Here is a 20,453-nt window from a genome sequence, read left to right as displayed (position 1 = left end):
TGAGTCTGTTCCGACCGATACCAATCAATCATCAAGAATATAAATTAGAACAAATTATTGTCCTCTTTTTGTGATTGGTCTAGTTCGATTTTGTTTATCAAATCAAATTAATTACCTGAGGACTTTGCACAACATGCAATTCCGGAGGGGTAGTTGCAACGTGCTCCATAATATTGGATAGGTAGAATGTGGAATTTCTTTCATTGCTACGGTGAGTGCTACTATTGCGACCAACACGGGATTCTTCATCATCACTGGAGTGACTCGAAGCTAGTTCGAAGCTTCGTCCATCGGTTTCACTACCTGAATCGGAATCACGTTTGTGGTGTCGATCTTTTTGATGGTGCGATGTGCCGTCCTGACCTGTAACCTTACTTTTTCGCATACCTCTACTCTCGTAACCCCTAACGTAAGTTGGCCCACCATCACTGTTTGAGTTATAGTTTGATGTCGATGTTGAAGTGTGTCGAAACTGACTATCACTTCTGAAAAAAAGATTATTTGCAGTCAGACTAAGAAGCACTCAGCAAGTACTGAAATAAGGTCTCTCACCTGTATGGGATGGAGCTTGTTTTTGTAGTGCTACGAGACGTAGTACTTGATGCACTGATGCCAATATTACGTCGTGCTGTTTCATAATGACCAGTAAAACCTGGTGTCTTGGTAGTCGGGCCAACATTCTGGGAACTAATACTGATAGCCATTGAAGAATCAAGAAGTGGAACTTTCCTTCCAGTACAAATCAAGAAGCTCCTGTGTAAATTTTCACGTACACGTTTGTTGATTATACAATATCCGACGACTGAAAACAGAGCATGAACTATCACAGAGCCAGACAGTAAAACTTGAAGCATCTGAGAACTTTCCGAGGCAACAAGCACGGAAAGAACCCACAAAATTCCCATTAGTGGTAACGACACTACCGATAGCCAGAGTAGGGTTCTTAGATTTCCGAATTCTAGAACATGATCTTTTATTGTAAATGCCGCTTTAACCGACATAAACAGAATTAACAAGCTTATCACCGACATGGCAACAACCGGCCCAACTAGCCACCAAATAACTGATTCGTACACTGACAACCAGCAGCTGAAAAAGAAAAGAAAATAACCTTGAAGTAAGTCGATAATTTTACAAAAAACATCCACAAAATATACGTACAATACACTGTTTCCATACTCATGCGCGCGGACACCAATTGACAATCCGACCAACAGCGCTGGTGATCCATAACCCAACGCGTAGTAAAAACCCATTGGACCGTGGTTGACATCTCGCATTTCAGTCAGCATACGGTACAAATGTACACAATCTACTGTTGTCCACGCAAATGCCGCTAGCCAGGCGTAATGTAACGCAATTGCCACCAATTTACAAGCAAACTGCAAACAAAAAAAAAACTTTAAAAAGATAATACACTAGGCCACCCAATTCCACCATTTGCGACATACAATAACACCAACCAGTCAAAGGAGAATGGGCAAATGTGTATGGGAGCTGGCCCAAGGATGTACACGAACGGAAGGAACTTTATTCGAAAGATCTCGCCGAGACATGGATGAACTCTCTAAACCCCGGGGTTCAAAAGTTACAAGTTGTTGAAGTTTGAGTATTTTGGGTTAAAATGTACAAAAAAAACGAATTTTTGCTATTTCTAAAATCACTCATAAAATCCTTATTTTATTATGGATTTCGATCATCTTGATTTCATTCGACGCGTATCAGCAAAATCTATAAGTTCCGATATGTTTCAGCATGTGTTAGGGCCACGCGATGCGCCCCTACCGAATGTTGGTGCCGTCTACAACGGTACACGTCAACATGACCACCCAGTGACAGCTGACCGGAAGATTGCTAGTGAGAGAGAGAGAGAAGATTGTTCTTTACCATTAGTTGACCGAGCCCGAACTAGCTGGACGTGTGATAAAATTCTAATTACTAGACTGTAATCGCGTTACTTTTATTTTGCTCCCGTGATCACAGCATTTTGGCGACGAGGCCGTCCCAAAGTTCGGCCCGAAAGTGCGAGTGATAGCGCGAAATTTGCGGTGGTCTGTGGATTGAGGTTACGACACCTTTCTCGCCACGAGGATTCTGCACGTAGGCGAATTCGCCTACGACCCGGAGAACGACGTCACATTTGCCAGCTGGTACCGGCAACGATGATAATACGTTGTGTAGCTTGACTGAACTGGTCTGTCGAAAAGGCGGCGACCGCCAACGGTTCCGGGGCCATCGCCGTTCAACTAACCCGTGGAAGAACTAAGATCTTCGACGTCCGGCAGATTCTCGAACAAGACCAGATAATTTTCCATGTAGTTGGCCAAATTAGCGCTGGATGAATCAACATTCGTCGTTGCATTTCTGGTTCAATTTCAATGCTGAAAGTAATCAGAAAAAGCGTAAACATGGCAAAATCCTGATTGGTTTTCACATTCTAACTTACCGCCCACTCAGTCCAAACTGTTCTATTGTTACAGTGCTGGTTCTGGCCGTTCTGGCAAAGGAACATTTTGAATGTTCAGCACAGGAGGACAGGAGGAATCGGAAACCTGGCCTAGCACAAAATTGTTTTTTTTTTGCCGGAATCCGCGTTTTCGTCCAACACAAAACAAATGACAGCTAGACATGACATTTCTAGCTGATGTGTAGAAACGTCACATTCCACACTGATCAAAATTTCGTTTAAAATCCCGCGCATGCCGTGCATAATCGTGCATTGGATTTACCGATATTTACCATATTTGCGGAAGTTGCTCCATATGCGCTACAGATAAACGATGTGCTCAACCCCGTGGGCCTAAGTTCTATTTTAAAATGATTGAAGCGGGCAGCAAAAGGAAATTCTGATTTTAAAAAGTTGTTTCACAGGTAGGGGACGCTATCCCGTCGACGACCAAGTTGAATAACGCTGTACTGGAATCGAACGGACGACGGGTAGGATGTTCGGTGTTACTGCTGCTACCCGCTGCCGACTGAGCCATCTTCGCATTTTATAGACGAGCGGCTAAAGCATCAACTTGCTCAGGTCGAGGCTCAGGCAGTGGACCACCGAAATATGAGATCCATAGAAAGAGAACCAAATATAACTATTTTTAGTTCGGGTAGTTTTGAAGTCAACGTTTGGCAGAAATACATTGGATATATGATTTACATTAAATAGGAATTTACAGGAAGCCGAACACGTGCAGAAATTCATCAGATTTGAGTTTCCATGCTCAACGTTTCCGTTAGATTCATGATTTACATTAGATTTAGATTTACATTGGAGTAATTTCCATGACTTTTTACTCTTTACATCATATTTCAACATTACATTGAGTGAGTTTACATAAGAAACAGTAGTTACGTGCTGTGTAAATTTACATATTTTTTTCTGTGTAGATTTAACTATCGCCGGTTTGATATTTTTTTTGGGATTACAGATATTTTCTTCCTAGCGTCTGCCAGATGTAAATTTACACATTATTAGAGTTAAATTAAAGCTTTTTTCTGACATAAAAGATGCACCCCTTTTTTGATATAATTTTATTATGATTTTTTTACTGTGTAGACGAGATTGAAGTTGGAGCAGATTTACATCCGCTTTTTGAACAAGTACGATAAAGTTAATTTTAACGGTGAGGAGAAGGGTCCGACGGAAGAGGGAAACGACGAGAAGCAGCATAATCGGAGGTGGTCAGCGCGGATGTTGCACTCGGTGCCGGCGGTTTACGACCAACATTATGTGTCGGAAGTGATGACGGGACAGTGTTGGATATCTTGAGGGTCCGCAGTGGTGCGGGACATGTTTGACGAGTATTACATAAACATCCGGAAAAACAGTTTGCACCAGTTCTGGAAGGACCGTCTGTACGAAAGCCGCAGGTCATGAAGCTGTCGTACTCGGATTACTTCCAGAGGTTGGAGCGATATCCGACGAACCTGATCAAGAACATCTACCTGGAATACCGAAGAAGTCACCGGTGAGTAATGAGAATGTGTTCAGTGTCTAGCCAATTTAATTTACTTTCAAACTCTTTCAGCAACTCCCGCCTGCAAACGCTCAACTCGCGACGGCGCAGCTTCTGCCGGATGAACTGGCAACATCTGTGCCATTCTCGAAAGAGGGAACTATCGGTTCAGGCGCTTCACTTCCCAGCTGGAAAACGTCGACTTCTCTTCCCGAATCAACAACCAATGGCCAACTCCTCCAAGCCTGTCCAAATGATGGCCGGCAACGAGTCCACCCTGTTCTCTACATCGCTGTCGCGCTCGAAAATGAAGGTCGCGATGTTGCTGCCCAACGAAACGTCCATCCGTAACCTGCTCAGCCTGGGGTCTTCGGACGTGACCGGTGGCCAGTGTTGCGTTCCTCACGCGCTCACGCGCTCGTGAGCGCTCACTTTTCGCTCATTCGTGAGGAGGAGCGCTGCGCGAGCTAGCTCACGTTTGCCCGCGCTCACGTTTGCTCCGATTTTTTCAGCTCGCGTTTGCCCCACGCTCGCGCTCGCGCTCATTTTTCGCTCACGGAGCGCTCACTTTGGAAGTATCGCGAATCGTTTTACTTTTTTGAGACAGTTTTTTTGTTTTTCAATCCTAGTTAGATTTTTTACTTAAGGCGCAGCATGTCAGTGGAAACATCAGTTAGGAACATTTTTTTATATATTAATTGAAAAGCTTATTTTCATTAACCATGTTTTTGAATAATAAATTGGATTCACAAGGGTCAAATCATATTGGAGACCTACAGTCAGAGTTGAAAATATAAATATTTTCGAATTAATCGGCCTTACCTTAATAATAGTTAAGGTAAGCAGAGACAATTGCTGGGGGAAGGGTATAAGCGCGTAAACAAAAAGGACTGAAAACCTTAGGAAAACTTACAAAACAATGAAATAATTCAAGAAGATTTATGCTGGGGTAAATTCGATTCAGTGTTATGTGCTTGGTTAATTAAAATATAAAAATAAACTGTTTTATGTACCTAAACAGTTTGTATGCTACCATTCCAGCGTGCGAATCTGAATGAGCAACCATTAAACAAAAGTCATTCCGTTTAATAAATTGTTCAGTGCTTGGAAATGGCTGATCATTTTTATAAAGTTAATCTTTCTCATTCTTATTCTAGAAAATAGGGTTTAATTGTTGAAACAGTTCTCTTTTTACAAAAAAGCCTCAAAATTGCTAGTGTTTGAAATAACCCATTTGAATGAAATAATATAAATTGTCATTGTTATGTTTTAGCACATAAAGGATGGCTCCTTTTCCCCAAGTAAATTATATTTAACACTTCCGCTACCAAGCCTCTGAAAATATTCAATTACAAATTCAATATATGATTTTTTGAATATGGACATTCTATAAAATGTTCCGAATATGAGGGATGATTATAACTTTTATAAAGCTTACTGCTGGGTTTTTTAATGGTCCAATAAAACAAATTTTATTTTTTTGATGTTTTTTAAACCGCCTTGAGTCAAAACTCCGGATTCTAAAAACTTAAAATAAATATTTGTCAATTAATTCAATTTTTGTACATATCAGTGCATCTCTTCACGTCAATGAATTTTTACATTAAGAATGAGTTAGGCTCCATCCATAAAGTACGTCACGCTAAAATCAGCCAAAATTTACCCCCCTCCCCCCCTTTGTCACGCTTTTCCTATATTTATTACATGCAATGTCACACTTGCTCAGAACCCCCCCTCCCCCCCTAGAGCGTGACGTACTTTATGGATGAAGCCTTAGCTCTTTGTTAGCACACTCAAGAGTGAATCATTCTGCCCCTTGGATAATTCTGAATTTAATATAGAACGTATATTTCGGTTCGCCGAATAAATCCATTTCATTGCTTACTTTTGTTTGTTTACCACTTTCTTGTTTGTTTTTGCTGCCTGTGCTGAGATAGTTCTAGAAACTTCGTTTCAAACAGGCAGATGCTTCAACAGGGAAAAACAACTACCTACTTTGGCTCACCAGCTCACGTGAGCGCAAAACGCTCCGGTGAGCGTGAGCGAGCACGAGCTACCTGATAAAAACTCACGCTCCAGCTGGAGCGAGCACACTTTCCGTGAGCGCTCGCTCATTCGCAACCCTGCCGGTGGCATACCGCGGAAGCTGGCCACCCATAAGCAGCAGTTTTAATATTAAAGTAGAAATAAAATCCATAACATGTTTCGAAAATCATCATGATTGAACGAAATGCGCAAAAATCGCATAGTAATTTCTATGTAAACTTTAAACCGCTGGGGACAGGCCAATTATCAACCAAATGGGCTGATATTTGGCATGAGAGTCTCTATGGATATCCTCTACAAGGGGATCCTCGGTTTGCCGAGGATATATATATATATATATATATATATATATATATATATATATATATATATATATATATATATATATATTCCATTTGAAAAGAGCCTAAACCGAAAAAAAAGTTCTCCGATCGGGCTCAAAATTTTTCTGGGGGTTCCTTGGCCAAAATAATTAGACCCGTATTTTTTTGCTTGGCCATTAGGGTGACCTACATCGTGCTAGGGTGGTTCGAAAAATGGCAATTTTCGTCATTTTTCGCAAAAACCACTTTTTTCGAAAAATCGTATCTCCGCGCCATTTCATCCGATTTTAGCTGTCCTAGACGCAAAAGAAAGGTGATGAGTTTGGCTATTTGGGAAAAATAGTAAGAAGTTCCAAAAATCTAGCTTAACTATTGAAAAAGTCGTATGAAAACTTAAAATGGCGTTTTGCCCGTGTCTGGACCAAAGAGCCTATGTCTGAAAATATTTTTATCGGATTCCTCGGAAAATTTCACATTAAATATCAAAAAATTGGCGATGTCGAACCGTACGTTTCAGAGATATGATTTTTTGAAAATAAAAACTGAGTTTTTCGACGCGCCACGCACAAAAACAGGAAAATGACGAAATCGGCAAAAAATCAACTTTTTTTACTAAATCTGCGATAACTTTAAAATTTCAGCGATGACCTATAGATGTTATGGTACCAAAAGTTGCGTCTTTCAATTACAAAAATTTTGATACCCAAACATCTATAGGTCATCGCTGAAATTTTAAAGTTATCGCAGATTTAGTAAAAAAAGTTGATTTTTTGCCGATTTCGTCATTTTCCTGTTTTTGCGCGTGGCGCGTCGAAAAACTCAGTTTTTATTTTCAAAAAATCATATCTCTGAAACGTACGGTTCGACATCGCCAATTTTTTGATATTTTATGTGAAATTTTCCGAGGAATCCGATAAAAATATTTTCAGACATAGGCTCTTTGGTCCAGACACGGGCAAAACGCCATTTTAAGTTTTCATACGACTTTTTCAATAGTTAGGCTAGATTTTTGGAACTTCTTACTATTTTTCCCAAATAGCCAAACTCATCACCTTTCTTTTGCGTCTAGGACAGCTAAAATCGGATGAAATGGCGCGGAGATATGATTTTTCGAAAAAAGTGGTTTTTGCGAAAAATGACGAAAATTGCCATTTTTCGAACCACCCTAGCACGATGTAGGTCACCCTAATGGCCAAACAAAAAAATACGGGTCTAATTATTTTGGCCAAGGAACCCCCAGAAAAATTTTGAGCCCGATCGGAGAACTTTTTTTTCGGTTTAGGCTCTTTTCAAATGGAATTGCTGTATATATATATATATATATATAATATATATAATATATATACTATATATATAATAATATATAATATATATACTATATATATAATAATATATTTATATAATTAATATATATATTATATATATATATATATATATATATATATATACAGCAATTCCCCACGAAAACAGCATGGAAAAAAACAAAAGTGCTCGGATCGGGCTCAACATTTTTCTGGGGGTTCCCTGGCCGAAATAATTAGACCCGTATTTTTTTGTTTGGCCATTAGGGTGACCTACGCCGTGTTAGGGTGGTCGGAAAAATGGCCATTTTCGTCGATTTTCGCAAAAACCACTTTTTTCGAAAAATCATAACTCCTCGCCATTTTAACCGATTTCAATTGTCTTATACGCAAATGAAAGGTGATAAGTTGGCCTTTCAAAGAAAAATAATAAGATTCGTTTTCGTAATTAAAAGACGCAACTTTTGGTACCCAGACATCCATAGGTCATCGCTGAAATTTTAAAGTTATCGCGGTTTCAGTGAAAAAAGTAGATTTTTTGCCGATTTCGTCATTTTCCGGTTTTTGCGCGCGGCGCGTCGAAAAACACGGATTTTATTTTCAAAAAATCATATCTCGTAATCCTGTTAATGAACTCCTCCCATTTTTTAGTATGTTATGTAAAAATGTCCGGGGAATCCGATAAAAATATTTCCAGACATAGGCTCTTTGGTCCAGACACCGTCAAAACGGCATTTTAAAGTTTCATTCGACCTTTTCATATGTTAGGCTAGATTTTTGAAACTTCTTACTATTTTTCTTTGAAAGGCCAACTTATCACCTTTCTTTTGAGTATAAGACAATTGAAATCGGTTGAAATTGCGAGGAGTTATGATTTTTTGAAAAAAGTGGTTTTTGCGAAAATTGACGAAAATGGCCATTTTTCAGACCACCCTAACACGGCGTAGGTCACCCTAATGGCCAAACAAAAAAATACGGGTCTAATTATTTCGGCCAGGGAACCCCCAGAAAAATTTTGAGCCCGATCCGAGCACTTTTGTTTTTATCCATGCTGTTTTCGTGGGGAATTGCTGTATATATATATATATATATATATATATATATATATATATATATATATATATATATATATATATATATATATATATATATATATATATATATATATATATATATATATATATACATATATATATATATATATATATATATATATATATATATATATATATATATATATATATATGTTCCGGTGGGCATACTTAGCCCAAATCCAAAATATGAGCACAGATGTCTGTGATATGAACTTGATTGGACGTAACATAAGCTGGCGCTTTGCATTTGAATTTTAAATGGGATTTAACTTTTTTCAAAAATGTCACTTTTTGAGGCATTTTGGCCACGAATGCGAATGCGAATGCGAATGCGAATGCGAATTTTGGCCACTGAAGCGTTTATCTTCAACATCATCGGCGTGTAGGCCAATCCCTGCGCATCTTTTGGTATATATAACATTGGAATTTGGAGCACCCTGAAGCTCGGTACAAACCTCTAAAGCTTGGCATTTTTTTGCCGGGGACGATTGAACAATAGGGTGTAATATGTTTATATGGAAAAAAATAAAGTTGTCCAAATTTCGCTAGCACAGCAACTTTTTGGTTCCTTATAGGGTTCCTTAACAACTCCCCAAAGTTTGGTAACGATTGGTTAAGTCCCCACTTTGCGCAAAGCGATTAAATTTTTCATACAAATTTGTATGAGAAAAATTTTTTTTTCGAATTATGTTATTTAAAAAATTCACGTTTCACGATATAACAAAACCGGATTCATATTCGGATGCAACTTTCCCGAAGAGAGTATGGCGCTAACTTGCCCCTATGAAAAGATACAGTGTGTTCAAAACTCGTCTAAAACGTGTTTTTTGATCGAAAATCACGTTTTAGACGAGTTTTGAGGACGCTGTATCTTCTTTCAGGAGCAAGTTAGCACCATACTCTCTTCGGGAAAGTTGTAGAGCACATTCCAGAGCATCCTAATATGAATCCGGTTTTAGTACAGCGTGAAACTTGGATTTTTAAAATATCAAAATTCAAAAAAATGGGTTTTCCCATACAAATTTGTATGGAAAATTGAATCGCTTTGCGCAAAGTGAGGAATAAACGAATCGTTCCTAAACTTTGGGGAGTTGTTTAGGACCCCAAAAGGAACTAAAATAATGCTGTGCTGGGAAATCGATTTTGATATTACACCCTATTGGACAAGCGTTTATGAAAATGGGAGCCACGAACAAAGTGTTCAAATATCATGGTATGATTTTGAAAAACGTACCATGGCATTTAAACACTTTGTTCGTGGTCAAGGGGTAAGACAGTGAGTAATTTTGAGAAATATTGAATAGAATTGAGTAACCTTGAGTCACGCACGTTTTTCAGAATTTCTCAATCTTCACAATGATTTTCACAAACGACTTAACATTGACATTGACATGGGAGCCTAAATTTTTCCACGACACAAGAAATAAACTCGACGGAATAAACTTCTGGCCCCTAGCGTCGATTCCGTGCCATGAGGTAGGTTATTTCGGGGGAAGGGCAACCTCCAAAGAACCTCCAAAGAGCCAAATACCGAGCCGGTCAAAAAGGTAACGAATGCTGCTGCTACCGGAAACGTTGCCGCTGCTGGCAAAAAGGCTCCGACGGCGGCTTTCGCCAAAATTGGCTGCTATTGCCACCGCCAAGGCCAAGAACACTGCGGCCGCCACCAAGCAGCCAGTTCCGCAGAAGACCGCTTCCAAAAAGGAAGCCGTCTGTAGTTCCAATGGACATCGTTAAAGAGGTTTTGCAAAAGCAGAAAGATTGAGAGAAAAACAAGCCAATAACGGTGGAATAGTACCTACCTAGCGCATTACCTGATGGATTCGACCCGGGAAGATACACAACTGTTGATCAATGCCGTCTGGGAACTGCTAACCGAACGGGAAGAGGATGTTGTTGTCGGTGCAGCCCGTGCCTAAAACTCACAAAATGGGAAGCCGCCAAAGCCGCTCACAAAATTTGGAAAAATCGCTGAAGCAAAGGGTATACAGTAAACTAGGGTGAGCCCACACAGAAAAAATATGTAAATTTACACAGCATGTAATTACTGTTTCTTATGTAAACTCACTCAATGTAATGTTGAAATATGATGTAAAGAGTAAAAAGTCATGGAAATGATTCCAATGTAAATCTAAATCTAATGTAAATCATGAATCTAATGGAAACGTTGAGCATGGAAACTCCAATCTGATGAATTTCTACCCGTGTTCGGCTTCCTGTTAATTCCTATTTAACACCTAAACTCCCAAGCTCGAGAAAAAGGGGGAATTTCCATACAAATTCCCCCTTTTTCTCGAGCTTGGGAGTTTAGGTGTTAATGTAAATCATATATCCAATGTATTTCTGCCAAACATTCACAGAAAAAATATGTAAATTTACACAGCACGTAATTACTGTTTCTTATGCAAACTCACTCAATGTAATGTTGAAATATGATGTAAAGAGTAAAAAGTTATGGAAATTACTCCAATGTAAATTTAAATCTAATGTAAATCATGAATCTAATGGAAACGTTGAGCATGAAAACTCAAATCTGATGAATTTCTACCCGTGTTCGGCTTCCTGTAAATTCCTATTTAATGTATATCATATATCCAATGTATTTCTGCCAAACGTTGACTTCAAAACTACCCGTACTAAAAATAGTTATATTTGGTTCTCTTTCTATCGCTCTCATACTTCGCTGGCCCACTGCCTGAGCCTCGACCTGAACAAGTTGATGCTTTAGCCGCTCGTTTATAAAATGCGAAGATGGCTCAGTCGGCAGCGGGTAGCAGCAGTAACACCGAACATCCTACCCGTCGTCCGTTCGATTCCAGTCCAGCGTTATTCCACTTGGCCCTCGACGAGAAAGCGTCCCCTACCTGTGAAACAACTTTTTAAAATCCGAATTTCCTTTTGCTGCCCGCTTCAATCATTTTAAAATAGAACATAGGCCACACCCTTTTTCTACTGCAAACCAAGTCGAGCTTCTCATTCCCATTGGCCAATCAGAATTAGTTGATTTGAACTAATGTAAATTCCAAAACTAATGTAAATTTTTAAAACTGATGTAAATTTCCAATGAATCTAATGTTAATTTCCAATGAACCTAATGTAAATTTCCAATGAACCTAATGTAAATATACATCATTTTCATTTATCATGATACCTTTTGGTACATGATAAATAATGTAAATTTACAGGAATATTTTTTTTGGTGCAGGGTGACATTGATAGAAATTTGATTTGGCCACTAATTTTGATACATCCAATGTAACAGTCTAATTTTTGCATATATGTTCGATAATAAGTTATCCCTTAATGTTTAGATATTAATTTGACGGGCATTTGAAAAACCTATCAAAGTCACCCCGGGCTATTACACAGAAAAAAATATTTCTGTAAATTTACATTATTTATCATGTACCAAAAGGTATCATGATAAATGATGTATATTTCCATTAGGTCAATTGGAAATTTACATTAGATTTATTGGAAATTTACATTAGTTTTGAAAATTTACATTAGTTTTGGAATTTACATTACTTTTGGAATTTACATTAGTTCAAATCAACTAATTCTGATTGGCCAATGGGAATGAGAAGCTCGACTTGGATTGCAGTAAGAAAAGGGTGTGGCCTACACAGAAAAAAATATGTGAATTTACTCGACACGGAAAAAATGAATCACATGTAAACTCAGTTGATGTAAACTTGAGATTCGACGTAAACGGTTGAATCACACGTAAAATCATGTTTTTACGTATAATTTGTTGCAAATTTACATTAAATTGCATTTAAATTTAAATGTTTAATGACGTGCAAAAGTGTTACATCATAAATGATGTAACATTCGGAAATATTTTTGTGTGTGTATGTTCTATTTTAAAATGATTGAAGCGGGCAGCAAAAGGAAATTCTGATTTTAAAAAATTGTTTCACAGGTAGGGGACGCTTTCTCGTCGAGGGCCAAGTGGAATAACGCTGGACTGGAATCGAACGGACGACGGGTAGGATGTTCGGTGTTACTGCTGCTACCCGCTGCCGACTGAGCTATCTTCGCATTTTATAAACGAGCGGCTAAAGCATCAACTTGTTCAGGTCGAGGCACAGGCAGTGAGCCAGCGAAGTATGAGAGCGATAGAAAGAGAACCAAACATAACTATTTTTAGTTCGGGTAGTTTTGAAGTCAACGTTTGGCAGAAATACATTGGATATATGATTTACATTAAATAGGAATTTACAGGAAGCCGAACACGGGTAGAAATTCATCAGATTTGAGTTTCCATGCTCAACGTTTCCGTTAGATTCATGATTTACATTAGATTTAGATTTACATCGGAGTAATTTCCATTACTTTTTGCTCATTACATCATATTTCAACATTACATTGAGTGAGTTTACATAAGAAACAGCAATTACGTGCTGTGTAAATTTACATATTTTTTTCTGTGTAAAGTCACCCCAGTTTACGGTATCAAGAATCAAGTTCGCGACAAGAAGGTACGACAAGGTGCTGGACAAATCGGTTCCAACTTACGGCTACAAGCGGTTCAAGGCCGAATAGGAGAAGGATTGGGTTGTAGAGATGCCTCAGAATTCGGACCCCAACAAGGACGAAAGATGAGGAACATTGCTCGCGCGAAAACGATTCAAACTCCGCGAGCGGACCGGATGCCGCTTCAGCTACAGAGCTGGTGACTGCTGCCAACGTCGCCAATGCGTCGACGGCGTCGGTCGGAAAGTTCCAGGAGAAGCTGACTAACGAAAAGCAGGCCCGCGGAATCGGCGTGAAGCGAAAGCGCGCCCAATCACGCTGCCGGGCGAGAAGAAACGCAACCTAGAGATTGTCAGCTAGCACTTTACTAGCAGTCGCCGGTGACACTGGAGCTGCTGTCCACAAGAAGAAGGAAACTGCCGGAGCAACGTAGGTTGCCGCGAAGAAGCACGCCACCAAGAAGGTCGCCGCCACCGTGGGCAACAAGAAGGCCATCGAGGCCAAGGTTCAGAAGGGTACCGTTAAGATTCGTGTCGTCGCTTTGTCGAGGGTCTAGGTATAATTTTCTAAATAAATAAGTAAATGCAAACACACCGTAAAACATCATTTAGTCTCTGGTAAAAACAAGAAAATGCATTGTGGTTTGGTTGAGCGTTTTAGCAGAATGCATTACTATGAATACAAAGAGACGAGTTGTTCCTTTTAATTCCGCTATATATTTTTAAAATCTTGACAGATACGTATTTCGTCTACTACTTGCAGACTTCATCAGTGTTCTGTTCCCGACTCGAAGAAAATGCAAACAATCACCAACCCTGGCTGCCTTCAAGCGTCGTTTGACGATCATCATCAAGCAGAATATCCACCAATATGTTTGATACACCACTAAGCCTCTGTTTACGTTTCGTTTCATGCCACCGCCGCCCACAACTCGACGGTTATCTTCCCCTAGACCCCTACCCAGTCACGGCGTTCCAGCAGGATTCTAGCAGAATTCTAACAGAGCTGGATATTCTAACAGAATTCTAGCAGAAATGTTCCACCGTTCTAGCAAGATTCTGACAGAACCAGCTCTGCTAGAATATTTCGTGACTGGGTAGAACCGGATGATACAGCAAATCTTCTTAGAGATTTTCGTTTCGATCTTAGTGACTACGTTTTCGGTGTGCTTGCACTTCGCTAGCTTTTGGAGAAGCTCAAACCTCCTGCTGCAAGAGCATGTCTTGATCCGCCAGTCATCACGCGGTGCCAAGATCTATCGAGCGATTCGGGCCACAGCTCATCTCGACCTGCCGGAACGACGAAAGATCTTCTTTTGGATCTCGCTGAATTCGTAAGCACTGGGGTGTATCCGTTGGGGATCTGTCCGGGGAGGTTCTGCACGATTACCTGGGTGGCGATTTTTTTTAAGTCATCGACGACGTATCCACGACGCAGTTCCTTGACGGACAAGTTCTTGACGTTGTCTCCGGGCACGGCCTCCGACAGGGCTTTTTGGTACATTTCGACGGACTTGCAATCAGTGGTCAGGTTGACCGGGGCGTAGACGATGGCTATACTGGGCTTGTTCACATCGGTTTCCGTTCCCGTACCACCGATTTTGTTGACGTCCTTTAGGGGCAGATGCTGGGACTTGTCGGTGAAACTGCTGACGCCGACCGATGCCATCCATAGTATTAAACATGCGCTTGCCGTCAGTCTTGCCCTCTTGCGCTCGATGGTCCATCCCTTGAACTAGCACATCCTTGTGGGCGGTTCCAGCATGTTGTCTCCGTGCCATCCAGAGATGGGCACGATAGTGACGGCGGCCAGGTTGTAGCCGATCTTCTTGATGTAGGACGAGACTTTCTTCTTGATGTCCTAGAAACGGACCTCGTTGTACGGGGGCTCGGTCGAGTCCATCTTGTTGACAACGTCGTTTAGCTGAGTTCTCCTGCTGTGCTCTTGTGTGACGGACGTGTGGCAACCGCGCGTTCACGGCCTTGTTTACGTTTGAAGGTGTCGTGTTTTGCGGGCCAAAAGTGCCGATAGTGGCCGTCGCGGTTCTTTCGGTGGACTTTCCGCCCCAACATTCCGAGGAATGGAGGCGAACGAGCGCAAAAGGAAGAAAGAGGACGATAGCAAAGTGCAGCAGAATCTGCTCAACAACAACAAATTCAGCCCGCTAGCGGAAAACAACAACATTGCCAGCCCAGCAGGAGGAGGGGACGTCCCGGCGGTTCCAGCACCCGGCCAGTTGGCAAGTAAACAAAAGCAGCCACCTTTGGTGGTGAAGAACACCACGGATTTTTACAAGCTCGTGGCGATAGTGGAAAGTTGTAAATTTGGTTTCGACCCGATTTACAAACTAACCCGATTTGGAACTAAGGTGACCTGCTTCTCTGTCAATGATTTTGACAAGCTGCAAGAGCTCCTCAAGAAGAAGAATGTGGAAATATACACCCACGGTCGAAGAAGCGAACGATTTCACCGGGTCATTCTTCGTGGTTTACCAGATGAACTGAAACCGGATGAGGTCAAGTACCTGCTGAAGAGGGATCTCAAGCTGGACGCGCTGGAGGTGCATGTCATCAAGCAGAAGGAAAAGTCCACCGTGGACGAAACTCCGTACATTGTGTTCTTCCCAAAGGGATACACCAATCTGAAGAAGCTCTCAGCGATGAAAGTTGTGACAAGCACTATCATCCGGTGGGAGGCCTACCGGAACAAGCGGCCGAACGTGACCCAGTGCAGGAACTGCATGCAGCTGGGTCATGGAACCAGTAACTTTCACCTCAAGGGGAGGTGCAACAACTGTGGGGCTCCCCACAAGACGGACGAGTGCAAAGTCCAAGAAGCCGAGCCGAAGCGGTGTGCCAACTGCTCTGGAGCCCACGAAGCCACGGACCGCAGCTGCTCTAAGCGTGCGGACTTCATCCAGAGGCGCCAGCAGGCGTCGAAACCGAAACCGCCGGCATGGAAGGCGGAGAAGCAGAGTCCAGCAGTTCCGGCGTTCACGCCGGCGGAGTTCCCTCCGCTGCCGGGCGCAGTCTTGGACGTGAAGCCAAAGGATCGCCCTCGACCCGCAGGAAGCAGTCAAGTAAATACCGGCGCCAGCGCCGGTGCCACCACCACGGCGGAAGGAGAGGAGGTGCTCTACAGTTCGGCTGAGCTATGGCACATTTTTAACGAGTACAGGCCAGGTTCCAGACCTGCAAGACCCGCGTGGACCAGTTGAGACTTGTCAGTTACATGCTCGGGAAATACGGCGGAAAATGACCATCTTTTTTTTTAAATCTCGATTAAATTTTCAAAAGGCCCTATCTGCATAGGAAACCCATGAGGGATAGGTTGTTTTGAAAATTTAATCTAGAAATGTATTTTAAATTATTATGAACCGTCCATCGGTCCTAACCTGGTCACAGCACCTAAACGGACCTAATAAAAATAAGTTAAGAAAAAAAAAACGTCGTTTAGCTGTTTGATACCGATGGTGAAGACGAGCAGGGCATTCTCTCGTGTCTGCCCGTGTTTTGAGAAATTTCGAGTTCACCGATACCGGCGGCGACGATCAGCACGGCATGCACATGTGCACATGTGTTTCTGATGTATTTTTTTGTAAACACGCTCTTCTATCAATGTATATGGGTCATTCCTTCCCAAATGACCAAGCGTCCAACATCGACCTTCGCCAAATCTGCTCATATTTGGCATGGGGGTTTTTTTGCCCCAAAAACAAAGAATCCCAAGTTTGGTGACATTTGGTCCACCCCCGCGCCCGTGCCCCCCCCCTTTTTCTGAGATTTTTGAAAAACCCGAGGAGGATGACACTCCTGCGTTGACCGAGCGATAAAGCTCCCTTTCCAGACCTTTGCAGCGCTAACTTTTGCTTTCCCGCTTTATTTTGCTTTAACTCGCGTTAACCGCGATAACTCGCTTTTTGGCATGCGTTTTGTTTCGTTCACGCATCAGACTGCTCGATTTTTATGACAGCGAGAACTGTCAAACGCATATGACCGTTCTCGTTGTCAAATCAGTCGAGCAGTTTGTTTTGCTGGAACCAATCATCAGCGACCGAAATTCTTGACCGGATCCCGTCGCCCGAGAACCGCGACGACCATGAGGAGGAGGAAGATCCTTCTTCTCCACCATCTTCCTCCTCCCATAAAAGTAAAGTACCTGAACATTATCGCCAAAGCCGCCGTTAACACGACCTGCGAGGACCGAGAGCGCCAATGTTCGAAGGGGACACGCATCCGCGTCGATGCGGTTTCGGGGGGAGTTGCTTTGCTCCCGGTGCAACGTCGTGATGGATCACACCCGGAAAGGTTCAATCGATTAGCACTGGCAGGCGTAAATGCACTTGAAGAATTTGTAGGGAAAGGAAGAATCGAAGGCGTCCACCGAGGAAGGTTTCGCTGTACGTGTCGTGTGAGACACGGGTCAGGCAATATCCGGAAGGGACGTTTCACGACGATCCGGACTGCGGGGAATTCATGTGTTCCACGTGCAATGTGATAGTGGACCATAAGCGGAAGGAACCTGTTGGCCAAGTTACGCGTCAATCATAGTGCGAAATCTGCCTCCAAGCGGGACAATTCCGTGCTGCGGGTCAACAAGTTACAGGACCAGGACGGTCTTCCGGAAGACGATCAAACCTCCTAGGTGGGTCGAATGATACCCACCCAAAACAACCGCATCCAACGCAAGCTGGCCCGGCTTCAGCGAATAAGCAGCTTCCGGATGGAATGTTAATGAAAACGGGCCGCGCACTGTGACCGGGGTTGGGTATGATAAGTCTGCTGTGCTGTACGGCGATGAACATCCGGAGGGCCAGCCACCGAAGTGCCCCACGGAATCCTGCCAAGCACTTTACCGGGGATGTCTGACGGAACACTGTTACCGAGACTGAAACCGTGATTGAAAAAAAAAATGCGGTAAGAAAATGACGAAACGGAAGCTGCTCAACCGGAACCAATCGGAACACCAGCAAAACTACCTCGAGAACACAAGTTCCGAAAAAGTTCGACGTGCGGAGAGAAAGTCGTGCTTTTAAATTGTTCTTATAGCGATAAAATACACAATAAAGATAAAATTAAATAATTTATTTGATTTAATTTTATACTGCTCGATTTATTCCAGATTATCCTTCCAAAAATGATTTCCTGAACTTGCCGTAGCTTCTTAGATAATCGGCGCATTGCAATCTTGCATCTGGCCCCAATCCTCCAAATCGCGACGCGCACTCCGCCTACACCTGCCTCCCATTCTGCGAACTCATTCTGGTAATCGTTAAGCACCTCCTTCTTGTTATTTTCACCGTGGAACAGCTCTTGCTTCGGTGCTGCAGACGACCCTTGAACTCCCGGCCCGACAATCGCTACTTATTAAGGCAGTTAGGTTAGGTTGCGCGTACCCTTCAAGAATTCGCCTCCAGCTTGCGCCGATCGTCTTCCGGCAGGCATTCTATATCTACGTCCACCTCCTCCTCTAATTTCAAGGCTTGCGGGGTCCGTTCCGCATCCGCCTGCTCCATCTCTTCAGTAAAGTCGCACCAAAATATCAATGTCCATCAGGATGTGGTGCGCATTTTATCACACAAATCTGCCAACAAAATCAACCATTAAAATCTTAACTCGAACCCTCAAAAAATCTTACCCTTCTCCTCCTTGAGTTGCAGTCAGAAATCTTCCGTCAGCCTAGTTGTCAGCATATTTTTCGGCCCCCACATCTGCTCCGTCGGATTTGCCGGTCCCGCCATCGGTGTAAACGGTGTACTACGGATTGTAGATTATCACGTTCACCGTCGGCGCCACAACACGGGACGATTTCACCTGCTCCGTGCGCCACAAACCAGCAGCGATTTCACCACCGAGTGGGCAAAAATAAAACACACTGATCGCTTTGTTTATTTTTCCCGAAACTGCAGGAAAAAAACCAAAACAAATACCGAGTTGCCAAACCCGAATAAAAACTACTCGACTTAAGGCAGCAAGGTTGCAAGATCGATTCGTTTGGTTCAAAAATCGAGCAGACGCTGACCGCTTTAACTCGCTTTAACGCGCGTTAACTTGCGATAACTTGCTTTAAGGTGGCGTTATGTGAAAACTCGGCACGTTGAGTAGCGTTGATGCTTTTCGAGCTAGTTTTTGTGCGTTTTAGTGTGTTATCGCGGAGTGACGTCCCCCTCGGAAAAAACCCGAGGGGGACGTCACTCCGCGATAACACTAAAACGCACAAAAACTAGCTCGAAAAGCATCAACGCTACAATCAGTGTGTTTTATTTTTGCCCACTCGGTGGTGAAATCGCTGCTGGTTTGTGGCGCACGGAGCAGGTGAAATCGTCCCGTGTTGTGCGCACCACATCCTGATGGACATTGATATTTTGGTGCGACTTTACTGAAGAGATGGAGCAGGCGGATGCGGAACGGACCCCGCAAGCCTTGAAATTAGAGGAGGAGGTGGACGTAGATATAGAATGCCTGCCGGAAGACGATCGGCGCAAGCTGGAGGCGAATTCTTGAAGGGTACGCGCAACCTAACCTAACTGCCTTAATAAGCAGCGATTGTCGGGCCGGGAGTTCAAGGGTCGTCTGCAGCACCGAAGCAAGAGCTGTTCCACGGTGAAAATAACAAGAAGGAGGTGCTTAACGATTACCAGAATGAGTTCGCAGAATGGGAGGCAGGTGTAGGCGGAGTGCGCGTCGCGATTTGGAGGATTGGGGCCAGATGCAAGATTGCAATGCGCCGATTATCTAAGAAGCTACGGCAAGATCAGGAAATCATTTTTGGAAGGATAATCTGGAATAAATCGAGCAGTATAAAATTAAATCAAATAAATTATTTAATTTTATCTTTATTGTGTATTTTATCGCTATAAGAACAATTTAAAAGCACGACTTTCTCTCCGCACGTCGAACTTTTTCGGAACTTGTGTTCTCGAGGTAGTTTTGCTGGTGTTCCGATTGGTTCCGGTTGAGCAGCTTCCGTTTCGTCATTTTCTTATCGCATTTTTTTTCAATCACGGTTTCAGTCTCGGTAACAGTGTTCCGTCAGACATCCCCGGTAAAGTGCTTGGCAGGATTCCGTGGGGCACTTCGGTGGCTGGCCCTCCGGATGTTCATCGCCGTACAGCACAGCAGACTTATCATACCCAACCCCGGTCACAGCGCGCGGCCCGTTTTCATTAACATTCCATCTGGAAGCTGCTTATTCGCTGAAGCCGGGCCAGCTTGCGTTGGATGCGGTTGGGGTTCTTCCGGAAGACCGTCCTGGTCC

The 20,453-nt window shown here is 42.6% G+C and overlaps 3 protein-coding genes across 3 annotated transcripts in view; 1 reads left to right on the top strand and 2 right to left on the bottom strand.

Annotated features, from left to right (window-relative positions):
• Nucleotides 1–20,453, bottom strand: part of LOC120424212 (protocadherin-like wing polarity protein stan) — a 63,497-nt gene that overhangs the window by 7,761 nt on the left and 35,283 nt on the right. The window contains exons 6-8 of the mRNA XM_039588266.2: nucleotides 1,162–1,382; nucleotides 553–1,089; nucleotides 116–485 (exon numbers count right to left, since the gene is read on the bottom strand). Of these exons, the coding sequence (XP_039444200.1) occupies nucleotides 116–485; nucleotides 553–1,089; nucleotides 1,162–1,382 (1,128 nt within the window). The remainder of the gene's footprint in view (nucleotides 1–115; nucleotides 486–552; nucleotides 1,090–1,161; nucleotides 1,383–20,453) is intronic.
• LOC120424216 (uncharacterized) lies at nucleotides 2,746–5,596 on the top strand. Its single transcript, XM_039588272.2, has 3 exons — nucleotides 2,746–2,937; nucleotides 3,554–3,965; nucleotides 4,026–5,596. Exons 2-3 carry the CDS (start codon nucleotides 3,871–3,873, stop codon nucleotides 4,375–4,377), a joined length of 447 nt encoding a protein of 148 aa, XP_039444206.1. The 5' UTR covers nucleotides 2,746–2,937; nucleotides 3,554–3,870; the 3' UTR covers nucleotides 4,378–5,596.
• On the bottom strand, nucleotides 11,064–14,882 carry LOC120424215 (elongation factor 1-alpha-like). The gene has a single exon (XM_052711369.1). The coding sequence runs from the start codon at nucleotides 14,862–14,864 to the stop codon at nucleotides 14,376–14,378; it is 489 nt and encodes a 162-aa protein (XP_052567329.1). The 5' UTR covers nucleotides 14,865–14,882; the 3' UTR covers nucleotides 11,064–14,375.

The sequence above is a fragment of the Culex pipiens genome, unplaced genomic scaffold, assembly GCF_016801865.2.
Source record: "Culex pipiens pallens isolate TS unplaced genomic scaffold, TS_CPP_V2 Cpp_Un0003, whole genome shotgun sequence".
In the NCBI taxonomy this organism is placed as follows: Eukaryota; Metazoa; Arthropoda; class Insecta; order Diptera; family Culicidae; genus Culex; species Culex pipiens.
The sequence above is the reverse complement of the archived record's forward strand: the minus strand, read 5'-3'. Positions and strand labels throughout refer to the sequence as shown.